A 27,516-nucleotide genomic window follows, 5' to 3' on the forward strand; every position below is an offset into this window, starting at 1 on the left:
TTTTATTTTTTTATTTATTTTTTTTTTTATTGTATTATTTTGACGAGTGCCATCAAATCAGATCTGACTGGTACAGGAGGAGGTTGCCTCCTCCTTCTCCAGCAGAGCATCTGGTGGATTTGAACCACGTGCCTCTGCGATTGCAGTGCAGCGTCTTGCCACTAGGCCATCAGAACTCCCTGTTTTTAAAAAAGTTTTTATTAGTTTGCATATAAGAATTCACTTACATTGTGTTTCATACAGTCATTTGTATACTGTGTATTTTATGTTGTTAAGACATTGCCACACACTTTTTTAAATTGGCAACTGTGCTTAGAAACACATTTGCCGTCATTTGCAGCAATGTATTAATTACCATAGATCCATGCACACCCCAAAACCATCTTTTAGAATCGCTGTTGAATCTTTCCCATTCCTTCACCTCCCCATCCATCCACCAAACTGCTATCCTAATGATTTCTAGCCTTTCCTTTCCCTTTCCACCCCTTCCCTTCTAGACATTTATAAACCTCTTGTTAGCCTACTATTTACAATAATGGTCTTATGCAGTATTTGTACCAAAACTGACAATTCACTTAACTTAATGCTCTCAAGACTATCCTCTGCTATATAGTATTTTACAAAATCATCATTCCTTAGTGAAATGAATGTATCACAATTTCTTAAATCTATTCATTTTTTTGATGGGCATTTGGGCTGTTTCCATGCTCTTGGTATTGTAAATAATGTTGCCATGAACACAGGTGTACATATCTCTATTTGTGTCTCCGTTCTAGTTTCTTTTGGGTTTACTCATACAAGTGCAATAGCTGGATCATATGGGATTTCTATGTTCAGCTTTTTGAAGAAATGCCAAGCTGCCTTCCGTAATGATTGTTCTATTTTGCAGTCCCACCAGCAGTGCATGAGAGTTATAATCTCTTCAAATCCTCTCCCACATATCATGCTTGCTCTTCTATTAAACATTTGTACTTCTCCTGGGTTGGGATCGCATCTCATTGTTGTTTGATTTGCATCTTTCTGATTGCCAGTGATTTTGAAATTTCTTCATGTATCTGTTGGACATTGAATGTCTTCCTTTGTGAAAAGTCTTTTCATATTGCTTGCCAATTTTGTTATTGGGTTACCAGATCTTAATTAGTTGGTTCTCCTTTGTAGGTGACTGTTTTTCTCCTCCTGCTTTTTGTCTTCTGTCCTTATCTTGATTATGTAGAATTTCACTATGATATATCTTAATGGTCTTTCTTTTGGGACATAATCTGGAGTTTGCTGAGCTTCCTGAAGGTAGGTTTTCTTGTTTTCCATGATATCTGAGACGTTTTCTTATAGTGCTTCTTCCACAATTTTCTCAGTGCTTTCCTTCCCCACTTCCAGTTCTGGAATGTCAATCAAACATATGTGATACCCTTTGCTGTTATCCCCCATGATTCTAATGTTTTATTGATTTTTCTTCTGTCTCTTCTCTGTTTTTTTCTTCTACTAAGTTCTCATTGCCTTCCCCCCCCGTTCTTTTGTCTTCTAGCTTATATTTACTTTCTCTTCCATGTCTCCTGTTATTTCATCCTTCCAGCATGTTAGAAAATGCTACAATTTCAGTCTTATTATTCTGAATTGCATTTTCATATATTTTGTTATTTCCAGTAGTATTGGTTATCCCTTCCTTTTTGTGTGTGATGATGTATAAATTATTGTATATCTTTATTTATGGCTTTAATTCTTTCTTCTATCATTTGTAGCTCTTTAGTAACTATTCATGTAACTCTGCATTGATATTTCTTCTGGCTCCCTGACTCTGGGTTGTTTATTTATGGTGTCAATTCTTTCTTCTGTTGCTTGTCACTTCTTCAGTAGTTGTTGATGCAATTCTATGTCAGTATATTTCTTCTGCCTCCCTGTCAATGGGATATTTGTTGAGGGTCTTCCACTCTTTCACTGACACTCCTTTCCAAGTGTGATGTCCTTTTCCAAGGATTGGCCCATCTTAATGGCAATCTCCAAATCTCCCAGGAGCACCCTGACAACCTCTCTTCCAGAACATACTTGTTTCTATGGAATTCTCTGGGATATTCAACACTCTTTTTGAACACTACAACTCAAAGGCATCGATTCTTGTTCTGTCATCCTTAGTCTTTCCTCAGCTTCTATCATTCTTAGTCATCATCCAGATTACTTGCATAACAAGTAATTGAACACATAATGGCTTGAATCAGACAGCAGCATGCAAGCAGTCCTTCAATATAGCAACCTAACATAAATGTTGTACACTGAAAAACAAACCATAAAAATCAGTTACACATATGAATATCATGGTGTTGAGTGGCCCTCTGCGATTTTGGCTCTGGCCTAGGAAGTTGTTGGGTGGTATGTGTTGGTGGGGAGTAACTGTAAAGGATCTCTCCAAGTTGTTAAGGATCAGTGATAACATTTTAAAGACTAAAATATACCTGACTCAAGAAATGGTGTTTTCATTTACTTGCTCTGTTTCTGAAAGTTGGACAATGAGTAAAGATGACAGTAGAATTGAGTTCATAAAGTTGCTATGAAAAGAGCAGTTGGATTAAAAAAAACACACACACAAAAATACAACAAAAAAAAAGCAAAGGCTAAGGGAGCTCTGATGGCCTAGTGGCAAGAAGCTGCACTGCAATCCCAAAGGCATGTAGTTCAAATCCACCAGATGTTCCACTGGAGAAGGAGGGGCAGTCTCCTCCTGTGCCAATCCAATCCAACTTGATGGTACACACCACCACCAACAAAATGTTTATCTACAGTATCTGAGATCTGAGTCTCAGGGTAAAAAAGAGCAAGGTCTGGGGACGGCCATATCTAACCTTTACCAACTTCACAAAGGGGACGTGTCCCCATTAATAGCATCAGCAACACAAAACCCATTCCTATGAGGTCAGACGTGTCCCCCATACACTCATACCTCTTTCTGCTCATCTCAATACCAATCTTATTACTTGGCTTTGTCAAGATTTTGATGTGATAGCTCATAGACCACAAAGAAGTACATTGAGGAAATTAAAAGCTTATAATCCAGGTTAATAGCAGAATTTGTTCAGGACAGCTTTCGAAATGCTCTTTCATGCACCTCAGCCTTGAACCTTGCTGCTCAAGGTCAATGTAACAAAATTCTCAGTCCAACTAATTTTGGCCATCTCATGTCATGTCTCTCTGGTCCTCTGCTTCTGCTATGGCTGCTGCCGCCATAGGTATAGCTGGATCAAGAATGTGTGGTCCTTAAGGGGACCCTACATTCTCTTGCCTTTTCTTCTTTTCTTTGCTGGTGGGGAAGGTCTAATCTGCTTCTGGAATCACTCAATTTAATGGCAAGACTAGCCAATCCCTTTGTGGATTGATGAGACTAGCCAGTCCCCTTGTGGATAAGCCAGCATGCCCTGTTTGCATATTTCTGCCCCATACAAATGTCAGAAGCAAGTTCTGTGGCCAGGAAATCGATTTTGAATATTAAACTCCACAGTTTCTATGTGTTTTGCTACAATTAAAAACATATAACAGCAACAACAAAGTATTTGTTATTGGCATAGTTGCAACCAAGTGACTCCAGTTCATGTGCTGTCTTCATGAACTGTACTGTTATTCTCAAGTGCATTGTTGTAATCATTGGGTCAGTCTGTCTCACTGAAGGTCTCTTCCTCTCCTTCTCTGACTCTTTTACCTTTTCAACCAATCTCCTACCAAAGACTGGCCCCTCCTGATAATATGTCCTAAGTTTGTGAGTAAAAATCTCACTCTCCTTCTTCTGAGTAGCACCTTGACTACATTAAAGAAAAAAAAAATGTGTTTATTCTTATGCCAGTGCACGGTATAGTCAATACTCTTTCCCAGTATCACAGTTCAAAGGCATCACTTCTCAGCAGTCTTCTGTATTTATTATCAAAGTTTCACATTTATATGAAGTGATTGAAAATACAAAGACTTGGTACACCTTAGTCTTTAAACTGACCTCCTTGTGCTTTATAATCTTAAAGAGGTCTTTATTGACGAAGTCTGTTAGCTCTTTAAATAGCTCTGGTGGCTTAATCCTAAGGAATTGCAGTATCAAGACAAGGATTTGTGATTCAAATCTATCAGTTGTTCTCTGGGGAAAAGATGAGAATTCTCCTCCTGTGTGATTTATTGCACTTTAAAACCCACTGAAGGGTCAGTTATAAGTGTATTCTGACTCAATAGCACACAACAATAACAGAGTACAATTAATCAAGTTCAAATGTATAGCAATGAGTGAGTTTGAAATTCCCTAAAGAACCCAATGATACCCTGGTGGCCTTGTAAGTAATGAGTTGGACAGTTGATGCAAAAGCCACTTTAATAGTTGATTGGGAGAAAGAAAAACTGTCTCTTTGCGTGTCATTTCTAGCCTCAGAAACACCATGGAGGATCAGCTATGAGTTGATTCCAAGTGGATGGCAATGAGTTTTAGAAATTGGGGTTTTTGGGGGTGTTTATAATACTTAATAAAATGTGACTGTTCTGTAAAGAGCACTGTAAACTCCCTTTTGCCCCTTGCAGGATTGCTTGATCACTTGACTGTGCTTTTTCCCCTTCCCTCAAATAACAACAAAAAATATATTCTATCCATGGTTGAATGAATCCATGGATGCAGAACCCATAGATAGAAAGGGCTAACTGTATGGTTGTGTGAATATATAGGTATTACTTTGAGATATTTAGAAAACGTCTAAAAATTTGAAACATACTTAATAAAATAGACTTTTCTTTTCCTTCTTTAAATAGGTTATTGAGTGTGGCATGCTGTAATCTGGACACCCTTCTCCTCTTAGAGGCTCAGTATCAAATATCTGAAATGTTACTAAGTGCTCAAGGAGAAAACATCTTAGACACTTCTGAGAACAGCAGGTAAAAAAAAAAAGGATACTTAAAAGACAATAAAAAGCAGTTTTCCCGAATGCTTTTCTAAGAAGTGATTTTTTAATATAATTTTATAAATGCTTTTCTGGTATATGAATTTATTAGATTTAAATAGCAAGAGTAAAGAGACATTAAAAAACAAAAGTAATAGACAATGATAGATGATTTTAAAGAGAGTTTGAGTAGTCTGGAGCAGGCCTACTTGTCATTATTATTTAGTTTAGATTTTTTTTTTCTCCCAATTAAACCTGCCTTTGCTTATGATTACATGAAATTGTGTCATAGTTTAATATATACAATGACCCATTTAACAGAATGTTTGATTTTATGTCCCTTTAAAGGCACTCTCTATTTTGTTATCTTAATTATGTTAGTGCATAGTTATAAATTTTGTTTATTTGCCAAATGATGTTATGGTACTACTCTTAATAATTTTTTTGTATTAATAAATCACAACTGCCATTACCTCAATTTGGCTGACATTTATTGAGTACTTACTCGATAATTGGCAACTCCTTTAGTGTATGAAATTGAGGGTTGGGAAATGGAAAAGTATGCCACTATCCTGGCCAGTGCTTGAAAACTTGAAAGGCTAGGCTTTCACTTCCTGGGTACTCTAGCGTGATATCATGTAGAAGGAATGTATTAACTAGCCACTACAAGAAGTAATAGAGGATGTTGACAATGGTGTTCTGATTGATAATTTATATTACTGGGACTTAAGAAACCCTGCCTTATTTTTAAAACTTATATTTATAACTTATTTGTGAAAGTCATGGTAGTGACAGTGTGTCCTGATGATGTAGTTTGATAAACATTGAGTTACTAACCAAAACGTCATTGGTTTAAACACACCAGTCTTCTGCAGGAAAGGATCAGACAATCTGCTATTCTAACAGTTATAACCTCTGAACACACTCAGGGACGATTGATTCTACTCTATCCTGTATGGGTGCACTAAGTCAGAATTAATTAGCTATGAATGGGTTTAGATTTTGTTTTTTATTAGAAATAATGCATGTCTTACCTCTATTTCTTCTTTAAATGCAATAATATTTGTTAATAAACTTAATGATATATGTTGTTTACATTTAGCAAAGAAGACTATAAGATCAAAAGTGAATTTATCTCTTTGGGTACATAAAGATTAAAGACCCCTTTTTTAAAAGGTAAAAGTTAATAAGATAGATTTTATTTGAAAGAGCACTGTTCATACATAGAGTTTCCGGAGACAAGCCATTTCGGAAGTGGATGCTGCTCCTGCATCCAGGCTTGTTTTAGTCGAGAAGCTCCACCAAACACCGTCCACATGAGTTTATGTTTGGCACATCAGTGTCACAGTGTTCAGCATCACAGCACCACAAGTTACCTCTGTACAGCAATGCACAGACCAGTGCTATACCACCTAGAAGAATGTTTGACAGGAAACCAATTCGAACCTGGCCTGAGAGCCGCAGATTAAAATCACCCACCTTCAGCTTGGTAGCATAATGTTTTGTCCACTAGACCAACGTAGCTTGCTCTGTGTCATTGTTGTTTGTGTTGTTAGGTGCCATCGAGTCATAGAGGACTCATAGCGACCCTATTAAAGAAAGGCCTGAGCACTGTTCATACATAGAGTTTCCAGAGTTGCGTTATAAGATTTATATACATTGTGTTTCATTCATGTACATTTTGTTCCATACAATCATTCATATACATTGTGTTTTATAAAATTAATCACCATTTATCTATGCCTGCTATTACCCCATCTTTTCAGGTCTCCATTGGATCTTTCTTAATCCCTTTATCCCCTCCCTTAAGCTCTGTTATCCTAGTGATTTCCCTTCCTACACACAATCTACTCGCCTATCCTCTCTCCTTCCTCTTTTGGACCTTTACATACATCTTACTAGTTACCCTTCTATTTTCACATAAATGGTCTTACCTAGTCTTTGTCCTTATGAGACTGAGTTAGTTCACTCAGTATAATGCTCTATAATCTCTCCTGTGTTATATAATACTTTACAAGATCACTGCCCCGTAGTGTTGCATACTATCCCATTGATAATAATTTGTTTTAAGCTTCTGTAGGTATTTTTTTTTGCCTTATGTCCTTTACAATCTACTTGCTTAATTATAAAAATGCATTCTATTTAATGCAGCAATAATAAAATTAATGCATTTCTCTTTCAGAGACTTCATTATTGATGGATTGTCAGTAGAAAGGAATCATGTTCTTGTTAGGATAAATCTTACTGGTGGTCCATTAGAACGAATTTTGCCTCCAAGGGTATTGGATAAGGTGAGTGTGATGGAGATCAGAGGGAATAGTATTCTGAAGCAAGGTAGTCAACTCAGTTGACATTAAACAGCATTGACTCTCAAATATCTGTGTCATAAGGTTGAATTTTTACTACTTGAAAATTTTAGGATTCAAATGAGCCCTGTCAAAGTAAAATATTGTTGATATTTGGGGTCAAGAATACTACTCTGTGTAATAGAATAGGGTATTTTACTTTGAAAAGTTGTCTTAGTGTACTTTATTTTTTAACTTTCATTATCTTTCTCTTTTATGATATTTTATTACATAATCATATTACTTGTTTATTTCTTTGACAATATTGAGTACTTTTCTTTCTATTAGTATCCATAGATTTTGGTGGTTTCCTGAAAAAATGTGTTTGTTTTCATTCATTCTTGCTTGTCACTTTGAGAGGGGTGAATTAGAAATGATTGACAGCACAAGAGACACATTTTGATGAACAAACATAAGGTTTAATATGAAGACTGTAATTTTCCTTTCATGAAAATAATATAAAACCTTTGTGTCAGTCGTAGTTGCTAAGACAGAATACCAGAAGTCTGTCTTTGGTGTTGTAACACTTCATTTTCATTATTATCCATTAGAATACCAAATTCTAATATCAAATGTCTTTGGTTAAATATGCAAAAATTTGAGAAGTTATAAGAGAAAAAGCCACTTTATATTAATGATAATTTTAGAAAGTTTTAAAAGCTCAGTAATGCTTCAAACTATTTCCTAAAGTCATCTGTGTCACTTTGTATTTAGGGTAATGATCCATATCCTTGGCCAATGTTTTCATCATATCCTTTGCCAAACTGCTATATTTCAGAAGTTAGAAGAAATACTGACATAAAGCAAGGTAAAATATTTGCTATCATGTGTCATATTCTCTTTAATATCTGTTACAATTTTTTTGAAAGGTAAACTGTTACAAGAGTAGAATGTGGTACTTAATATTATGTGTCAACTTGTCTAGGTCATGATTATTGGTGGTTTGTCAAATACTATCACATTTTGTGGCTTCATATGAGCAGCCAGTTAGTTGAGAAGAGCGCTCAGTGGGTGTTTTGGCCTACATCCCATGTATATGGATGATTTAGCAAAGTTTACTTTCTCCATCCTGTATTTGATTCATCATCCTCTCACCTTATTGGGATGTAACAACACCCGACCTTACATTTTTGGGTTTATGATCTGGTGCCACCACAGAAGTCAGGAGAAGACTCCAGCCTGATGCATGACCAGTAGATTTGGTACTTGATTGTCTCCACAACTACATGAGCTACTACCTTGAAATAAATCTGTATATGCTTATATATACTCACTGACGTTGCTTCTCAACTGAACCCATCCTAAGACATTTGTTACTGAGTATGGTTTTAGAGGATCAGAATCATAAAGATGAGTGTTCTGAATTGGTGTACAAGTCTGACTATTTTTTAAATTTTCTACTAATTTACTTACAAAATTCAAATATATTGTTTTCAAGTACAAGTTCTTTCAATTTCCCTCACCCCCCCCCCCCATCAAATTGTACAGCCTGATGATTCATTCCCTCCTCTCCCTGCATATCCTCAGCCCTCTGCTTCCACCCACTCCCACCCATCTTGGATCCTTATACTCATTCTACAAAAATGGGTTTATATCATATTTATCCTTGTGGGACTGAATTAGTTCACTCAGCGTAATGCTCTCCAGTCCCAGTGATAACCTCTTCAACAAATAGTGCTGGCAGAACTGGACTCCTACTTGCAGAAAGCTGAAGCAGGATCCATGTCTCAAACCTTACACAAAAATCAACTCAAGGTAGACCAGAGACCTGGGAATAAAGCCCAAAATTATAACATTCATAAGAGACAAACTGGGATCAAACTTAGAAGCACTAGTCCTAGGTATAAAGAGACTGCCAAATACAACCAGAAATGTACAATCTAAAGTGGATAAAATTGATGCATGGAACTTTCTAAGATAAATCCATGTGTGCATCAAAATCTTTTTTCCAACAGAGTGAAAAGAAAACCTACAGACTAGGAACAAGCATTTGGTAATGTCATCTCAGACAAGAGTCTTATAATGAAAGTTTGTAGAATACTTCTGGGCCTCCACAAGAAAAAGACTGATAACCTAATTACATAATAGGCAAAAGACATGGAAAGAATTTTCACAGAGGAAGGTATTCAAATGACAAACATACATATGAAGAATTGTCCCAAATCACTGGCAATAAGAGAGATGCAAATCAAAACCTCAATGAGGTACCATCTCACTCCAGTAAGAATGGAAAAGTTTAACAGGATGGCAAGTAATAAATATTGGAGAAGATGTGGTGAGATAGGAACTCTTATACATTGTTGGTGGGATTGTGAAATGGGACAACCATCTGGAAAGCAGTTTGGCGTTTCCACAAAAGACGACTGAATATTGAGATTCCATATGACCCAGCTATTCCACTGCTTGGAATATACCCTGAGAATATGAGAACTGAGGCACAAACTGAGATTTGTACACCAATGTTCATAGCAGCAACATTCACCATTGTAAGAATATGGAAACAAGCCAAATATCCAACCACAAATGAATGGATTGAGAAATTATGGTACATTCACACAATGGGATACTACACAGCATGCCAGAGCAATGATCTTGTAAATAATTCTGGCTATTCTTAAAGGCACTGATGACCCTGTATTTAAGTAGTCGTAAAGGTATCTTTACTAATGCATGCCATGAATGAACAATAATAAAACACAACATATTACCACCATTGGATAAAAATTTGTGAGATACAAAGACCTGAGTAAATCATTTGATACTTTTCTACACACTTTGTTCAACGTAAGAAGAAATCAAGAGATAAATTGCGTTGGGAAAGTCAGCTGTCAGGGACCTCTCCAGAGTACTGAAGAGCAACGACATCAGGCTGGAGACTAAGGTGCACCTGATCCCGGATATAGTCTTCACAGTTGTGTGCTATGCATTGGAGAGTTGGACAGTGACTAGGGATAATAGAAAGATAATTGATTCCATTGAGCTGTGGTGCTGAAGAAGAGTGTTGAATATACCATGGACTGCTAGGAGAACAAACAGGTTTTTCCTGGAGAGGGTGAAGCTGGCCTGTTCCTTGGAGTCAAGGATTCTGTAGCTTTGTCTGACATACTTTGGATAGATTGCAAGGAGGGACCGGTCCTTGGAGAGGGATGTCATGTTTGGGAGAGTGGAGATACAGTGCAGGAGAGGAAGACCCTCGATGAGAAGGATCGATTCTGTGATTGGGGTGGTGGGAGTAAGTGTGTCAGAGACGTTGAGGTTGGCACAGGATAGAGCAGGATTTAGGGCTGTTGTACATAGGGTTGCTTTGAGTTGCAAGCAACTTGATGGCACATAACAACAAACAACACCAACATATAGATTGAACAGGTATGCAAATAGAATGAATTTCTGACATACTCCCTTCATAATTCCAGACCATGCAGTGCTCCTCTGCTCTGTTCATACAGTAGACTCCTGCTTTAAGTATAGGTTCCTCATAAGTATGGTCAGGTTCTCTAGGATTTCCATTCTTCTCACTGTTAGCCACAACTTGTCATGATCCACATGGTCAAATGCCTTTGCATAGTCAATTAAGCACAAATAGACAGTCTTCTGGTATTCCTTACATAAAGCCAGGATCTATTGACATCAGCAGTTATATCCATGATGACACAGCCTCCTCTAGATTCAGCTTGAATTTCTGGCAATTCCTTATCTATGTACTGTTCCAGGAGTTTTTGAATGGTCTTCAGCAGTATTTTGCTTGCATGTGAGATCAATATTTCTAGATAATTTCCACATTCAGCCGGATCACCTTTGTGAATAGGAACAAATATGGACCTCTTCCAATTCGTTGGCCAGACAGCTGTCCTCCAAATTTCCTGGCATAGTCTTGTGAGTGAAAATTCTGAACACATGGTTTCAAATGGCAGCTCAGGAGGATAAAGCAAAGTATGATAATGGAATGTGCAGAGATCTGGAATTGGAGAATAAAAAGGGAAGAACTTTCTTTGCATTTCTAAAGCTGAAATATCTGAAAAACAAATTTAAGCCTCGTGTCGCAATGTTGAAAGATGCTGTGGGCAATATATTTAATGACCTAGAAAGCATAAAAAGTAGATGGAGGGGAAACACAGAGTCACTGTACCAGAATTGATTGACATTGAAAATTTTCAGGAAGTACCATATGGACAGGAGCCAATGATAATGAAAGAGAAGTGGAAACTTCATTGAATGCATTGGCAAAGAGTAGGGCCCCAGGAATTGATGGTACACCAACTGACTTGTTTCAATTAACAGATGCAGTCTTGGATGCACTCACCAGTCTATGGCAGTGCTCAAACAAGTAATACCTTAATATACAAAAAGCTCTTTTACCATGCATGAGTTCATGCTCTTTCAAACTCTACTTTTTTTTTCAAACTCTTCTTTTAAAATTCAGAAGTAGTAAGTCAGTGATTCTGATATGTACTATATTAGTCATCATTTATACTGAAAACTTTTGCAGTATTTTGTTATTGTGAAAAAAAATACCACTTTAGTTGTATGGAAACAGTAATGTGCCTCCTCATATGTCTCTTAACTTCTAAATTTGCTCTCCTTATTAGCCTTAGTATTCTTCATCTGTTACACTGTGAAGTGTTACCTCGCTGGTGTCAGTGCTAGCTATTTGTTGATTCGTTTTTAATCTATAAGAATCTTAAGACAATATCTTTTTGTGTACATTTTCATGGTCACCGTATTAAAATGTAAGCATCCCTTTAAAATCTATTTATCAGTTTTACACAGCATGCGCAGATACACATACACATATGTCTGTTATCTCTCTGTATGTTACACACATACAAACACACACACAATCAAGTATAATTGCTTCCCATAATGTCATGTCTTTATTAACTGATTGGAGCTTTAGTGACATCATGGGTTAAGCATTAACCTGCTCATCAAAAAGTTGGCAGTTTGACCCTACCACCTGCATTTCAGGAGAAAGCTAAGGCATTCTGCTTTGATAAAGATTTAAAACTCTAGAACCCAATTGTACAGTTCTGTTGTGGCTCGACATTCCTTGGAAATGTCTGTGTGTCTTCGTCTTCACCTCTGTCGATAAATTTCCCTAAGCAGTATTGTACTCCTGGTGAATCTTTTTTGGTAGTACTGAATTTCCACTTGCCCTTTCTCTCCTCTTTCCATCAGAAATTGAGATTGTGATGGGATTATGAATGTCACATCCCATTTGTGATCCTTTTACAATTGGTTAAAGATAACCTATTCTAAAAGGATCATGAGGGCTCATTATATAACTTTCATGACAACATTCTGTCATTAAACTCTCGTCTAACACTGTGTCAGTGAACATTAGGATTTCTTTCCTTGCTAATCAGCCCTGTATTTAGAAATTTTTACATATTGTTTGAAATAATCTCTGCTGTGACTCATTTTCTGTAGTATGAATGGCTTTGCACTTGTAAAGATCCTTGAGTTAGATTCTGTATATATCATTCATAAAGTAGATACCTTTATTACAGTCATTTTATCATTTACAAAGTGATACTTTACACTTTTTATAGCATATAAAAGGTGTGCATTGTTAGCTTTACATCCCATTTTTCAGAATTGAAAAAAGTAACCAAAAAATGCATAGCCTTTTATTCTATGATTACTTCAAATTTACTCTTTTATAGCTTCAATATCTTACTTTACTGCTTCCCCATCACATTTCAGCTTATCACATAGGAAATTGATTTTCTGCCTGGCAAAACATTATTTTTGAAATACCATATAAAGTAGTAAATTCTATGGTGATAACTGTTCTCTTTAATGGAATGTGCCAGATAAAATTAAAATCTTTATAGTCAGATTGTTCAGATATTTTTAATCATATATTTCTAGATGATTTATTCTTATTTGAGAAAACATAACTTTAAAGTTCATATTACTTAAGATATAACTATATCCTTCTGTAAAATCTTTATATTTGCTTCAATGCCAAGTAGTTTTTCTTACCATAAATTAAATGGTAAAGGAGAGAGGATGTCATACAAAATGAATCATATTCCAGGTAGAATTTACTTTTAACAGTTTGTAAACTTCCACGTCTTAGTGAATTCAGAGGAAAATATGTCTTGAATGACCAATTTCTGCATGTTAATCAGCCTATGAAGATTCTATTATGTTCCAGGACTACTAATCTAAGTTACCGTAATAACTCTCTATTATTTGCAGAGATCTGACACTTTATGAAATAGCCCAAGTAAAGAAGCAAGCCACTGACAATGTATTAATATATTGGGGATTTAAAAAAGTCATATTGTTAAGCATTGTTTTTATAAAATATGTTTTAGACTTTTGCAGAGTGACTTATGAGTGGGGAGCAACTTCAAGGTGGTCAGTTTGGTTTTGAGGGGTTGGTTTGGATATATTCTAGAAACAGCATATGATTTATGTGTGGTAGGTGCCACTGGGTCACAAACAACTCATAGCAACAGTATGAACAAACTGAACTCACATAATTACTACAGTGTATTTTTTCAGTCAGTGAATAAACAATGTGTGATAGAGTTTCTAAACTGGAACTAGAACCAAAGAATAAGGTGACAGTGATCTCTGTCTCTGGAATTATGCACTGTTTAGTGTGTGAGTAATAAAAATTATTTATTTTATATGTTTAGAAAGTGAATAACCTTTATTTTAGCTAATAACTAAGTCTCTGTCCCAATTATCAAGATACAATGATGTTAATGTGCTGTCAAGTTCCCTGCGACTCATACAGACCCTATGTGCCCTCTGAACTCTATATTATCCTTAACCAATCTCATCATTTCCAACAGACCTAATCCCATATTTCCAGTCACTGAGTTAATCTATCTCATCCTGGGTCTGTGCTGTCCCTTCACCCTTTCAAACATGAGGTTCTTCTCCAAGGACTGGTCTCTTACTGGCCATATGCCCAAAGTATGTGAGACAGAGCTTCAAAATACTTGCCTCTAGGGAGAAGCTTGATTTCACTTTCTCTAGGACTGACCTGTTAGTTCTCCTGGCAGTCCATGGTATGTTCAACACTTATCTCCAGCACCAAACTAAAAAACATAATTTTCCTATCATCCTTAGTCATTGTCCAGCTCTCTGACACATAGCAAGTAATTTTGAAGACGATACATATATCAGGCACATCTTTGTCTACCGACTGACATCATTGCTTTTCAGTACACTAGAGAGGTTTCTGACAGCAGATTTACCTATGCAATTTGTCTTTTGATTTCCTGACTGCTGGTATCTCTAAGACTGTTGACTGTAGAAAAAAGCATGCTGCAGTTAATCTCAGTCTCTTCTTCGTCTATCATGAAGCTGCTAATTGACCCAGTAGTGAGAGTCTTTGCTTTCTTGATGTTGACCTTCAATCCATGTTGAAGACTACAGTCTTTGACATTCTGCAGCAAGTGTTTCAGTTCCTCCTCAGTTTTAGCAAGCAAGATTGTGTAATATGCATAATGAAGGTTGTTGATGAGTCTTATTCCAATCCTGATGCCACATTCCTCCTTATAAAATCCAACCTCCTGAATGATCTGTTCTGTATATAGATTGAAAAGGTATGAAAACAGAATGCGTCCTTGACACACACCTTACCTTGCTGACTCATCCAGTGTGTCTCTGCTCTGTTCTGACTTCTTCCTGGTCCAAGTATAGGTTTCACATGAGCACAATTAAGTGTTCTGGGATTCCCATTCTTCTCAAAGGTAGCAACATTCTTTTGTAATCCACATAGTCAAATACCTTTGCATAGTCAGTGAAACACAGTCTAGTACTCTCTGTCAACACTAGATGGATCTCAGTGGAAAGCAGAGAGCTGGGTTCACTCTAGTGCCACGGCCTCCTCTAAACCCAGGCTATATATCTGGCAGTTCTCTGCTGATATACTTTTCTAGTCATTTTTGGAAAGTACTCACCATGATCTTGCTTGCGTGTCGTATTATTGATATTGTTTGATAATTTCCATATTGCCGGTTCACCCTTTTTTGGGAATGAGAGTAAATACATATCTTTTCCAGTCAGTTGGCCAGGTAAGTTCTCCTCCAGATTTCTTGGCACAACCTGGTGAGTGTGCCCAGGGCAGGATATGTTTGCTCAAATATGTCAGTTAGTGTTCCCTCAATTCCTGGGGCTTTGTTTTTTTGCTAAATCCTTCAGAGCAGCTTGAAATTACTCCTTCATCAACATGACTTCTTGATCATATGTTGTTTCATTAAATTCTTCTGTGTCAGCCAATTCGTTTTGATACAGTAACTCTATGTACTCCTTCAGTCTTCTTTTGAGGTTTCCTGAGTCATTCAACATTCTGAAGATACTATTTTTAAAGTACTTGTATTAAAATATGTTGAATTTTAGCCTTTTATAGTAAAAATGTGTTTATTTTGTTTTGTATAATCATTCAGAACCAACTTACAACTGATTTTTAGTGAATTTTCAAAGTAGTAAATCACATGGAGAGTGATTTCCCATCTTTCTTTGCTGATGCAGCTGATGGAATGGAACCATGCACTTTTGTGTTGGCAGTGCACAACTCCTTACCACGCAGTCATCGGAGCTCCTTGTTACTGTGCTACTGACACAATGTTCATTGTTTTAATAAGACAACTATCATTAATCTACACTTATTTTGTTTAGTAAGTTTTTATGCTAGTCTTGAATTTAACTCATTCACTGGGACTGGTTCTTGCTGACACTGTAGATTAATGCTTTCTAATTTTTTTTTTCAAATGTTAATGGCTTTTTCACTCCTCGTTTTTCTGGTAAATTATCTTCATTTCATTTCATTTGCAAATGGGTAGCAATCCTTTGTATACTCATAATGGTATAAGTTCAGTCAGATTATTACCTAGATATTTATGTAGAAATAAACTGTTGAGAGAAAGAGGAAAAGGAGATGGATTAAACTACAGTCTAACAAGAGTGAAAATTATCTGGTCAACTAATGAATTGCCTTCATTATCAGTGTGATAAATTATGTAAACTTTGAAATTGCTTCCCCTCCTCCAACAGTTTGCATTATGCAGATGATAGAATCTTGCTTACTGAAAATGAGGAGGGCTTGAAACACTTGTAGAAGATCATAGACTACTGCCTTCAAATAGATTGCATCACAACATCAAGAAGACAAATATCTTCACCACTGGATTGACAAGCATCATTATGATGGATATATAGATAAAGATCAAAGTTGACAACTGTTTCCTTTTACTTGGATCAATAGTCAGCATCCTTGATACCATCAGTCAGGAGATGAGGACAGGTTATGCACTGGGAGGGTCTTCTGTGTGCAATCTCTGCAAAAATACTTAAGAGCAATGATATCAGGTTGAAGACTAATGTGCACCCGATTAAGATCATGCTCTTTTTAGTTACTTGCTGTTCATCTGAAAGCTGCACAGTTAATAAGGACAGCAGCAGAATAATTTGATGCATTTAAGTTGTGGTAGTTGAAAAGAGTACTAAATATTCATTGTCAAAAGAACAGATATTTCCTAGAGAACATGCAGCCAGAATACTTCTTGGAAGCAAGGATGACACAGCTTCATCTCACATGCTTTGGACATGTTGCTAGGAGAAGCTGTTACTTAGAAAGGGACATGATGCTTGGAAAGTTGGAAGACTGGTAAAAGAGAAAAAGACACTTGAGAGGATAGATTGATACAGTGACTATCGCAGTGGGCTCAAGTGTGTGAGAGATGATGAGGATGGCTCAGGATACGGCACCTAACAGTAACAATACTTTCTCAAGCCAACCAAAACTAGAATCATATAGTCATGGCTAAAAAAATGCTTTGAAAAATGGTAGAGTACAGTATTATGATGCAATATAATGATCTATAATGATGTTTGTCCCGATTTTATAAGTCTTTTTAATTATGTCTTGTACTTATATTCAGTTTATAAATATTTTTAAAGATAAATTCACTCTTTCATCAAATATATATCCAGGCTTTTACATCAAGTCTTTTTTTGTCTTCCTTATTGTTTCTAACCTTGGTATTAAGATTTATTTTCTGCAGATTGTAATTGACTTTTATTTGGAATCATTTTGTTGACAAGAAAGACTGATATTAGGACTGAGATGGTGGTTTCTTTCCTATATAGTAAATTTTGAGCTGCGGCTGTTGAAGTACTTAAATATCAGACCATTTTCTTTTGAATGGCAAAACTCTTTTTTGCACTGAAGATTGAAAGAAAGATACCTGCAGCAACAGGGAAAATAGCTTGTCTGCTAGTTTAGGTTCAGTAGACTGTACACTAAGGGTAAACAAATTCTTTTCCACTGTTCACTGATTCCTCCTCTAGTAATGAACCACTTTGCAAATAAAGAAAAGGAAAAGTAAGTCTAAAGTGAACAATAATCAACTAGTTCAAACAAAGCAAAGACTTTTGTTGTTGTTAGGTTATATTGAGTCGAGTACAACTCACAGCGACCCTGTGAACAGCCAACCTGAACCTTGCCCTATCCTGGACCATCGTCATCACGTCTGACTCACTAGAGCCGTTGCTGAAGTCACTGTGTCACTGCTTCTCATTAGGGATCTTCCTCTCCTTTGCTACTCCTCTGTCTTTCCAAGCATGATGTCCCTTTCCAAGGAATAGCCTCACCTAGGTACATGTACAAAGTTTGGAGTTGAAATTTTGCTCTTTTTGCTTTCCAATAAGCCCTCTGGCTGCCCTTTTTCAAAGACATACCTGATTGTTCTTTTAGCAGTCCATGGGATATTCAGCACTCTTCTCCAACACCACTGTTCAAAGGCATCAGGTCTTCTGTCATCTTTATTAATTGTCCAGCTCTCTAGTGCATAGCAGGTGATTGAGAAGACCAAGTCCTGAATCAGGGACACTTTAGTCTTTAAACTAATATCATTGTTCCACAGCATTCTGCACAGTTCCCTGACACTGAACTTGCCCTATGCAATACAGCTCCTAATTAAATGACTACTGGTACCATGAATGTTGATTCTTTATCCAAACAAGATGAAATCATTTACAGCTTCAATTCTTTCTCCATCTATCATAATATTGACAGTTGGTCCTGTAGTGAGAACTTTTATCTTTATATTAAGATGCAGTCTATAGTGAAGGTTATAGTCCTTCATGATTTGAAGCTAGTGTTTCATATGCTCCTCATTTTCAGAAATAAAAGTTGTGTCATCTGTATAACACAGGTTCTTGATGACCTTGATAGGAATACACAAATACAGGGGTGGGAAGATTCCTGCATTTTGTATATTCTCTGGACAATTAGGCATCACTTTAATTCTTTTGTTGGTCTTGATAATAATAGTAAACAAAGATTAACACTATGAAACAACATGGAAGAATAGAAAAAAGGAAAACAGAAATACAAATAATGACCATAAGGAAAAAAGTGAAATTATCTAAATTAAACATCAAAATGAAGTTTTATAACTTTTTCTTTGAAGCATCTGCTGTACTATTCTTTATAATGTAAACACTCAACATTTTTGACTGGTGATATACTAGGATATAATTATCAAATTGTTTTTGTGTAAATATATTTTGTGTTTCTAATTATCTTACATTTGACAAACTATTTTTTTAATGGTAAAAAGTATTTATGGGGATACAAGGCAATAGGGTTGAGAGTAGGAGAGTGAGGATGGGCAGGGATGAAATTACAGGGCTGCACAATTTGGTGGGCAGAGGGAGTGGGTGAAGGAAATGAGAAGGATCCAGTGGGGACCAGAAAGGACAGGGTAATGGTGAGCATAGTCCAATGGTGATTATTTTTTTTATTATTTTTTAAAATGAAGAAAGTGTCTTATTCACTTGTGGGTTTCTCATCTGGGAATGGGGCATAGACTCTCTGGCTTCTTCATGTCAGGGGCGTTGAGGTGAAGGGTGAAGGGAGCCCTCTTTGACACTTTACTGTTGGTCCTGGTTTGAAGCTGCATGACTTCTTGTTCAGTTAGAAGATATTTTCCTGACATTTACTGCCCTCTGAACTGCTGTTTGCCAAGGTGAGTCCAGTAGGGATCATTGGCTGAACACTGAGTTTCCATCCTCATTTGCTTCCTTAGCTAGCAGTTATATTTCCCCTTTGTCTCTGGAACTGAGCTCAGGGTTCAGGTCTGGAGCAAGACTCAGGGTTAAGGTAACCTATAGGAAAAGGAGCTTACATAGAGAGAACAAACTTGTGAATTACAAGAAGGGCTTTGGAGGTGTTACTTACAGGTGTACTGCGGGAGGAAGTGGAGGAAAGTGGCTTAGATAAAATTCCTCATACATACTAGGCGACTCTCCCCAGCAACTTGATGACTCTCCCCAGGGGCCGGATAGCTGTCCTCAGGAGCTGGACGGCTCACTCCGGGGGCCAGGAAGCACACCCTCTAACCAAAGCCTCCCCCAAGGTCTGGACCCTGTGACCCACTGAAGACCATGGCCAGGGAAAGCACCCCCGGTTCCAGTACCACCACCATTACCCCTCTCCCCTCCACCAAGTGGCCCGACAGTAACTTGAAGTAGGTATTGCTACCCTTTCTCTCTACAAATGGAGAAGGGGCTTTGAGGGTAGTGAACAGACACACCCGAGGTCGAAACAGTTCTTGTCAGCAATTGTCAAGAAATCAAGATGTGGTGCATGGAGGGGATCTGCTGTCCAAAACCTGTTATTGTTGTTGTTGTTAAGTGCCATCTAGTCATAGACAACTCATAGTGATCCTATGAATGAAAGACCTGAATGCTTATATAACTTTCATGTTTATCTAAGTTCATAGAGTTTCTGGAAGCAAACTGTTTTCCTGCTTCCAGGCTTGTTTTAATTTGAGAGAGCCATCAAACACTGTACACCATAGGTAACTATTATCGCATTTGTCACATCAGTGTTACAGTGTTTAGCATCACAGCAACCACGAGTTACCTCTGTACAGCAGGGGCTCAGTCCCACCTGCTGCAAAGTCTGGCACCCACCACTCAGTCCAGGCTAGGGGACCCGTGGGCTACAGCCATGGTGGCCCCATGGGGTGGTAGCAGCTTGGACTCGGTAACAAGTGGCTGGCAGAAGTGGGACTCACCCGTGGTTTTTTTTCTCGAGAATCTTTGTCCTCTTGATGTTGAACCTTCATCCATACTGAAGACCAGCAGTCAACTGTCTGACTGTTTAGGTATATACAAACTGCGGCTGAGGGGGGCCATGGTGGCCTGTTTCAGTGAGGCTAGCTGCGCTTCCAGCTCCTCATGTGGCTTCTCCCGCTGCTGCCATCTTGGTTCCGAGAATTTCTTCTAGAACAAGTTTATTCTTTGGTCACCTGGGGGCTCCATCATACCAGCTGTGGGTCCTGGTGCCTGCCGCCCATCCGAGGTGAGGGGATCCCTGGACTCTGGCCGTGGTGTTCCAGGGGGGATGCATCTGTCTGGGCTCGGCAGTGGAGGTCTTGCAGCTGTGGGATTCACCCATTCTTTTTAGGGAATTTTTGTCCTCTTGACGTTGAGCCTCAGTCCATATAGAAAACCAGTAATCAACTGTTTAATTGTTCAGTTATAGATAAACTGTGGGCTGTTCACGGCCATGGTGGCCTATTTCTATGTGGCTTGACATGCCTCCAGTTTCTCACACTGCTTCCTCTGCCGCCATCTTCTTTTTTTCCCCCTGTCATATTTTTAATTCTTTCTTTCACCATTGCTGTAAAAATTCTATATAATCATTCACAATAATTCATTGCAATAGAGTCAGAACAAATTTATAGCTCACTCTTGGTTTTGCCAAGCTGTGTCTAACAGAAGAAGACATTGCCTTTTTTTTGCCAGGGAGGCATGGATCTTGGTTTAGCAATGCCGTTTGCTACAGACTACACTACCAGAGCTGTAATCTTTCTATATGTTATTTTGAAAAACAAATTATATTTTGTTTCCAAATGTAAAATTATTACATTTATAACAGTATGACTATTGCCAGCTCTGACTAAACATGAATATTGATTTCTCCCTCCCCCTGTTTTTTCTTCTTTTTTATTTAGTCAGTGATATTAAGGCACTAGTTTAAAATAGATTTTTACTCTCCCTTCTAATATTTTATAGTTGGCTGTAAGTTACTGTGGTCTGAAGGAACAATGCATGTGTCCTTGTTTGCCTTGCCAGGTGCAAGAGACCTACTTGGGAAGACAAAATTACAGTTTTTTATGATGGCTTCTTCATAATTAGAAATAAATTTGAGTCGGGGAGACATACTGTGTCTTGAGAAATGGTACTGCATGATTAGACATATGAAGAAGTTGTTGCTATAAAAGTAAAATATGAGTTCTTAGAATTAAAAAGTAAGTCACTATATTCAGTCAACTAGACTGCTACTTTCCTTTTTAATCCCAATATTTCCCTTTTAATGCAATATTTTCTTTTTATGAAAACATTGAGGCTGATTTCCCCAGAAGTTACTTGGAAACATACGTGGCAACACTCTAATGTTGCTTTAAATAGGTGCTTTGAAGTGTTTGATAATTTTATAATGGAAGATTGCCCATTTTGTCCCATAGATTTGAACTGCCAGAGGTGCTCTGTCTTTGGGTTAACAGAGCAGTTGCCTATGGATGATGCCAAAAGAGCTCGTATTTGACATTAGACATTATTGACTTTATATGAAATTTAGTTTGAAACCTAGTGAAAGTTAACCCACTGGAGGGTCAGCTGTGCATTGGTTCTGACTCGACAGCACATAAAATTTTTATATTGTTGAGAGACAAATTGCATTGGGAAAATCTGCTGTCAGTGACTTCTTGAGAGTGCTGAAAAGCAACGATATCATCCTGGAAACTAAGGTGTGCCTAATCCAGGCCATGGTCTTCACAATACTTACTATGCTTCAGAGAACTGGACAGTGACTAAAGATGACAGAAGAAGAATTGATGCCCTCGAGTTGTGATGCTGAAGAAAAGTCTTGAACTTAACTACCATGAACTGCCAAGAAAACAAATTAGTCTGTCTTATCGAGGGTGAAACCAACTTTCTCCTTGGAGGCTAGGATTTTGAAGCTCTGTCTCACATACTTTGGACACACAGAGAAGGACATCATGCTCAGACTGTTGGAGCGACAGTTCAGGAGAGGAAGACCCCAGATAAGAGATTAATACAGTAATAGGGGCAATGAGGGTTGGTGTGTCAGAATTATTGAGACTGGCTCAGGATAGGGAAGGATTCAGAGCTGCTGTACGTAGGGTGGCTGTGTGTCACAGGCTACTCAGCGGCCCATAACAGCAGTTGGATTTTGTTATCTTGTTTGACAAGGATTGCACTGCTTTTGGCAAAGCATTTAATAACATTGGATCAAATTAATCATTCAAAGGTTACCCTTTTTCCCCCTTCTTTTTCAGGGTGGGTATAGATTTGCCTTTACTGTAGGTCTAGTGTAACCTTCTGTGAGGTCATTTTTGTAGCACCTCTACTAAATCAGTACCTTTGTAGCCAAGTAGGATTCTTTACATTTTTTGGTGTTTGTTTTGTGTTCTTTTTTCCCTCCTTCTTCTTCTGTTTCTTTTATTGTGATTTTTACCAAAGTTTACAGAAAAGTTGGATGTTTATTCATTCATTATTGCACATTTTTCCTTTCTAGCCTCCCAGTTTGCTTAAAACAAATATATTACTTCATTGTTACATAATTTCCTCCTCACCCCTCTGCCAGTTTACTTTGCTGTGCACTTCTTATTCTGGACTGTCGTCATACAATAATGCCTAATCATATGTTCCTTTTAAACAGTTCTTTTCTTCCTCTGTTCCAATGCAGTGTTTATTATTTATCCCCTCTTTTCTTATTTACCCCTCAAGCCCCATGTCAGTCTTGTTTTATAAGAGTGGTGTTATACAGTATTTGAAGACTGTCCAGTGCTTTCTCAGAAAGTTAAAATAGAAATATCATTTGATCCAGCAATTCCACTGTTAGTAATATACTTAAAGAAACCAGAGCTTCCACCCAAATAGATGTGCACACACCCATGTTTATTGATCCGTTATTCGCAATAGCAAAGAGATGGAAGCAATCTAAGTGCCCATCAATAAAGAAAGGGATAGGAAAATGATGGTGTATTCTTTCGATGGAATACTATGTAGCATTGAAAAGGTGGAACTCATAAAGTATTACACAACATGCGTATGGAGGATATTATGCTGAGTAAAATAGCTCAGTCACAATACGCTATTTTTTTTTCATTATAACATATCCTAGCCCTATGTTAACTCTGGACATATTTCATTTATGTTGTTGTGTACCCTCGAGTCAGGACTAACTCATAGTTGACCCTTCAGTGAGGTTTCAAAGGTAGGTAATTACAGGAAAGTTGATTGTTCATCTTTATCCGGTGGAGCTGTTGGTAGATTTAAGCCACCTGTCTTTGGACTGACAGCACGATTCCTTACCATTAGGCCACCATAGCAAACTTTTTAATTTGTACTTCATACCTCTTCTGTCAATTGATATACCATCTATTCCTGGGGCCTTATTTTTTGCTATTTCCTTCAAAGCAGCCTGAACTTTTTCCTTCATCACCATAGGCTTTTTTTGCTCATATGTTGTTTCATTAAATTCGTCTTTTTCTGCCAATTCCTTTCGATACAGTAACTCAGTATATTCTTTCCATCTTCTTTTAATACTTCCTGGATCATTTAATATTCTGCCAAATGCATCCTTGATTATAGCAACTCGAGGTTTGTATTTGTTCTTCAGTTCCTTGAGCTTAAGAAATGCTGAGCGAGTTTGGCCTTTTTGATTTTCTGACTCCATTTCCTGCACATTAGTTCTAAGAGCTGTGGTGTCTTTCTGGAGACTAAGGTGCGTCTGATACAGGCCATGGTCTTTGCAGTCACTTGTTATACATCAGAGAGTTGGGCAGTGACTAGGGAGGATAGAAGGAAAATTGATGCCTTTGAGCTGTGGTGCTGGAGAAGAGTATTGAGTGTATCATGGACTGCTAGGAAAACAAACAGATTCATCCTGGAGAGGGTGAAACCGGAAAGCTCCTTGGAGACAAGGATTCTGAGGCTCCGTCTAACATACTTTGGACATGTTGTAAGGAGGAACCAGTCCTTGGAGAGGGACATCATTATTTGTAGGGTGAAGGGACAGCGCAGGAAGGAAAGGCACTCTTTGAGGTGGATTGATTCAGTGACTCGGGTAATCGGGATGGGTGTATCAGAAACAGTGTGATTGGCACAGGACAGAGCAGAGTTTAGGGCTGTTGTACATAGGGTTGCTATGAGTCGCAAGTGACTCAATGGAACATGACAACCACATCTATTCTGTACCCAACTCTGGGGTTTTTCTATACTTCTGAGCAGCTCATTACGATTATTTGGTACCATATTCAGCAAATCTTTGTGCACATTTCTAGAGCTCTATTCCTTGTCGTCTTCTCCAGTACTCTGATAGCCATATTTTTGTCCCCATGATTGAGCAAGCTTCCATTCTGTCCTTAGCATCTCGAATATGGTTCTAAGAAGCGTATGTTGTTTTTGTTGTTGTTATGTGCCGTCGAGTCATTTGCGACTCATAGCGACCCTGTGTACAACAGCACTAAACCCTGCTCTATCCTGTGCCATTCGCATTGCCTCTGACACACCCATCCCAATTACCCCAGTCACTGAATCAATCCACCTCATAGAGGTTCTTCCCCTCCTGCGCTGTCCCTCTACTCTACCCAGCATGATGTTCCTCTCTAAAGACCTGTCTCTCCTTACAACATGTCCAAAGTATGTCAGATGAAGCCCCAGAATCCTTGCCTCCAAGGAGTAACCCGGTTCAACCCTCTCTAGGATGAATCTGTTTGTTTTCTTGGCAGTCCTTGGTACATTCAATACTCTTCTCCAGCACCATAGCTCAAAGGCGTCAATTCTTCTAACCTCCCTAGTCATTCTCCAACTCTCTGATGCACAGCAAGTGATTGCAAAAACCATGGCCTGTATCAGGCAGACCTTAGTCTCCAGAGAGACACCACTGCTCTTCAGTCCTTTGTAGAAGTCCCTAACATCAGACTTACCCATTGCAATACATTTTTTTATTTCCTGGCGGCTGGTGCCAAGAGTGTTGACTGTGGAGCCAAGGAAACTGAAGCTGTGAACAATCTCAATCTCTTCGCCATCCATCCTGATGCTACCGATTGGTCCAGTGGTGAGAATCTTTGTCTTCTTGACATTGAGCCTCAGTCCATACTGAAGGCTGCAGTCTATAGGAATGATTATAAAGCTTACTTCATTGGGTTCCCTTTTCTCAGACTTCATGATCTTTTATTACCTATTAGCCTGTATTTTAAACATTTGATAAATATAGTTTCATCCCAGTTCCTTCATTATAGCCAGAGACAAAACTCTGTTGTTGTTTTCTTTTTCTTATTATAACAGTAGTAAAGGCGTAGAAATTTTAGGAAATATAGGAGACTGTAAGATCAGAGAGTAATGCACAAATATTTGTTATGCTCACATAGGGAATTCTGGTGACATAGTGACAAGAAGCTATGCTGTAATCCTGAAGGCAAATGGCTCGAGGCCACCAGTTGCTCTATGGGAGAAATACAGGCATTCTCCTCCTGTGCGATTAACTGCCTCTGAAAACTCATCATACGGTCACGTCCAACTTGATGGTACACAACAACATGTAATCACTGTATAGTTACATTTTCTTTGCTTCCTTGCCAAGGAACTTCTGCTGAATTAGCATCATCGAATTCTCTTAGAGCTCCTTACATATTTTATTCGAAGAGGGATGATTGATAGATAAATATGGGAAAATAAATGGAAAAACCTTGTATTATGGTACTTCTAGTACCATATGCTACTTCTCGTCTTAGAAGTATGACAGTGTGATAGTGATAAGTGGCTTTAAAATATATTATTCAACAATGAATGAATGGAAATCTAGTTTCTATAAGTTTTCATTGAAATTAATAATAAATTAACAAACAAAACAAATAAAAAGAAAAAAAAAACAACCCTTACATTATCAAAGGAAAGCTACTTGTATTGATGAAATTTTACAGAAAAAAAGAAAAGTCAGTGTTTAGGTGTAAGTACTGTTAACATCATGTAGACTTGCTAGAGATATCCTAATAATGTATGGAATTGTTTTACTAGGTTAAAAGACTAGATGTGTAGTCATAATAGTAACAATCAAGTATTTGAGACCAGTCAACATGTACAGAAAATCAATATGAAGAGCAGTTTACATCTTAAATGGCCTAGTGGTGAGGAATTTTGCTGCCAACCCAGCAGCCAGTGGTTCAAATCTTCTGGCTATTCCACAGTAGAAAAATGGGCAGTCTAATTCCATGTAATTTTCAGCCTCTGAAAACCTACTGGAGCATTACCTATGAGTCACTTTCCATTCAGCAGCATATGTTGTTGCTGTTGTGCACCATCAAGTCAGAACCAACCCATAGCTGATTTTCAGAGACGGTAAATCAAAAGATTGTCAATCCTTCTCCCACAGAGTGATTGGTGGCCTTGGTGGCCTTGAGCTGCGTGCCTTCAGGATTGCAGCACAGCTCTTTGCCACTAGGCTCTATAACAACAAAACAGTTTTCTATTAGTGAAAATACTTAGAAATAAAAAAAAGTCATATTTTAGGTATACTTAGCATCATTGTGATTTCTAGTATCTTTATGGTCGTCTCCTTCAATTTGTAGCTATAACATGTTTAATATGAAGACATTTTTCAGTGCATCTGTTTGTCTTTTATAATTCATTCTATTTCTTCATTAGATAATGATCTTAGCAAGTTACTGTCACACTTAAAAATTCCTGATAAACAAACTGAATGGATAGAAAACTGCCGAAGACAGTTTTGCAAAACGATGAAGACCAAGCCTGATACAATCAGTGGAGCTGGTGAGTGTATCATTTCAGTTACTGTGGTTTGTCTTTTATTGGAGGGAGTTTAAAGACTGTATTAGTAAAAACTGAGGTTTTTGGAGATCAGTGCTGGTGTATGTGGAAAATATGAGTCATTTCAGTGATATTGTTGTTTTGTAAGCTACTTAGGAATCTGAGAGAATAAAGTTTAAAGTGTATGAGATGACCTACAAAACATTTTAAAATATTGAAAAGATCTTGATGAACAAATTTGGAACCCTTTATCTAGGCAATAGTTTTGTGTTTACGGACTTTTACTTCTTCATCAAGTGTTGTTGTGCATGTGTACTGTAGTCAGAACCAACTCATAGCTGACCCTCTGGCAGGTTTTCAAAGGTAGTTAATTTATTAGGAACAATATGAACTCACTTTGAAAAATATAATGTAAAGAATTATGGTAATAATGTTGATGTTTTGTACCA

At 37.7% G+C, this 27,516-nt stretch overlaps 1 protein-coding gene across 1 annotated transcript in view; it reads left to right on the forward strand.

Moving 5' to 3' along the window:
• Positions 1–27,516, forward strand: part of TBC1D32 (TBC1 domain family, member 32) — a 319,433-nt gene that overhangs the window by 189,873 nt on the left and 102,044 nt on the right. The window contains exons 23-25 of the mRNA XM_006878990.1: positions 7,072–7,180; positions 7,949–8,042; positions 26,945–27,070. Coding sequence (XP_006879052.1) covers positions 7,072–7,180; positions 7,949–8,042; positions 26,945–27,070 — 329 coding nt within the window. The remainder of the gene's footprint in view (positions 1–7,071; positions 7,181–7,948; positions 8,043–26,944; positions 27,071–27,516) is intronic.

The sequence above is a fragment of the Elephantulus edwardii genome, unplaced genomic scaffold (assembly GCF_000299155.1).
Source record: "Elephantulus edwardii isolate Elephantulus edwardi_28Jun2011 unplaced genomic scaffold, EleEdw1.0 scaffold00002, whole genome shotgun sequence".
NCBI classification, from domain to species: Eukaryota; Metazoa; Chordata; class Mammalia; order Macroscelidea; family Macroscelididae; genus Elephantulus; species Elephantulus edwardii.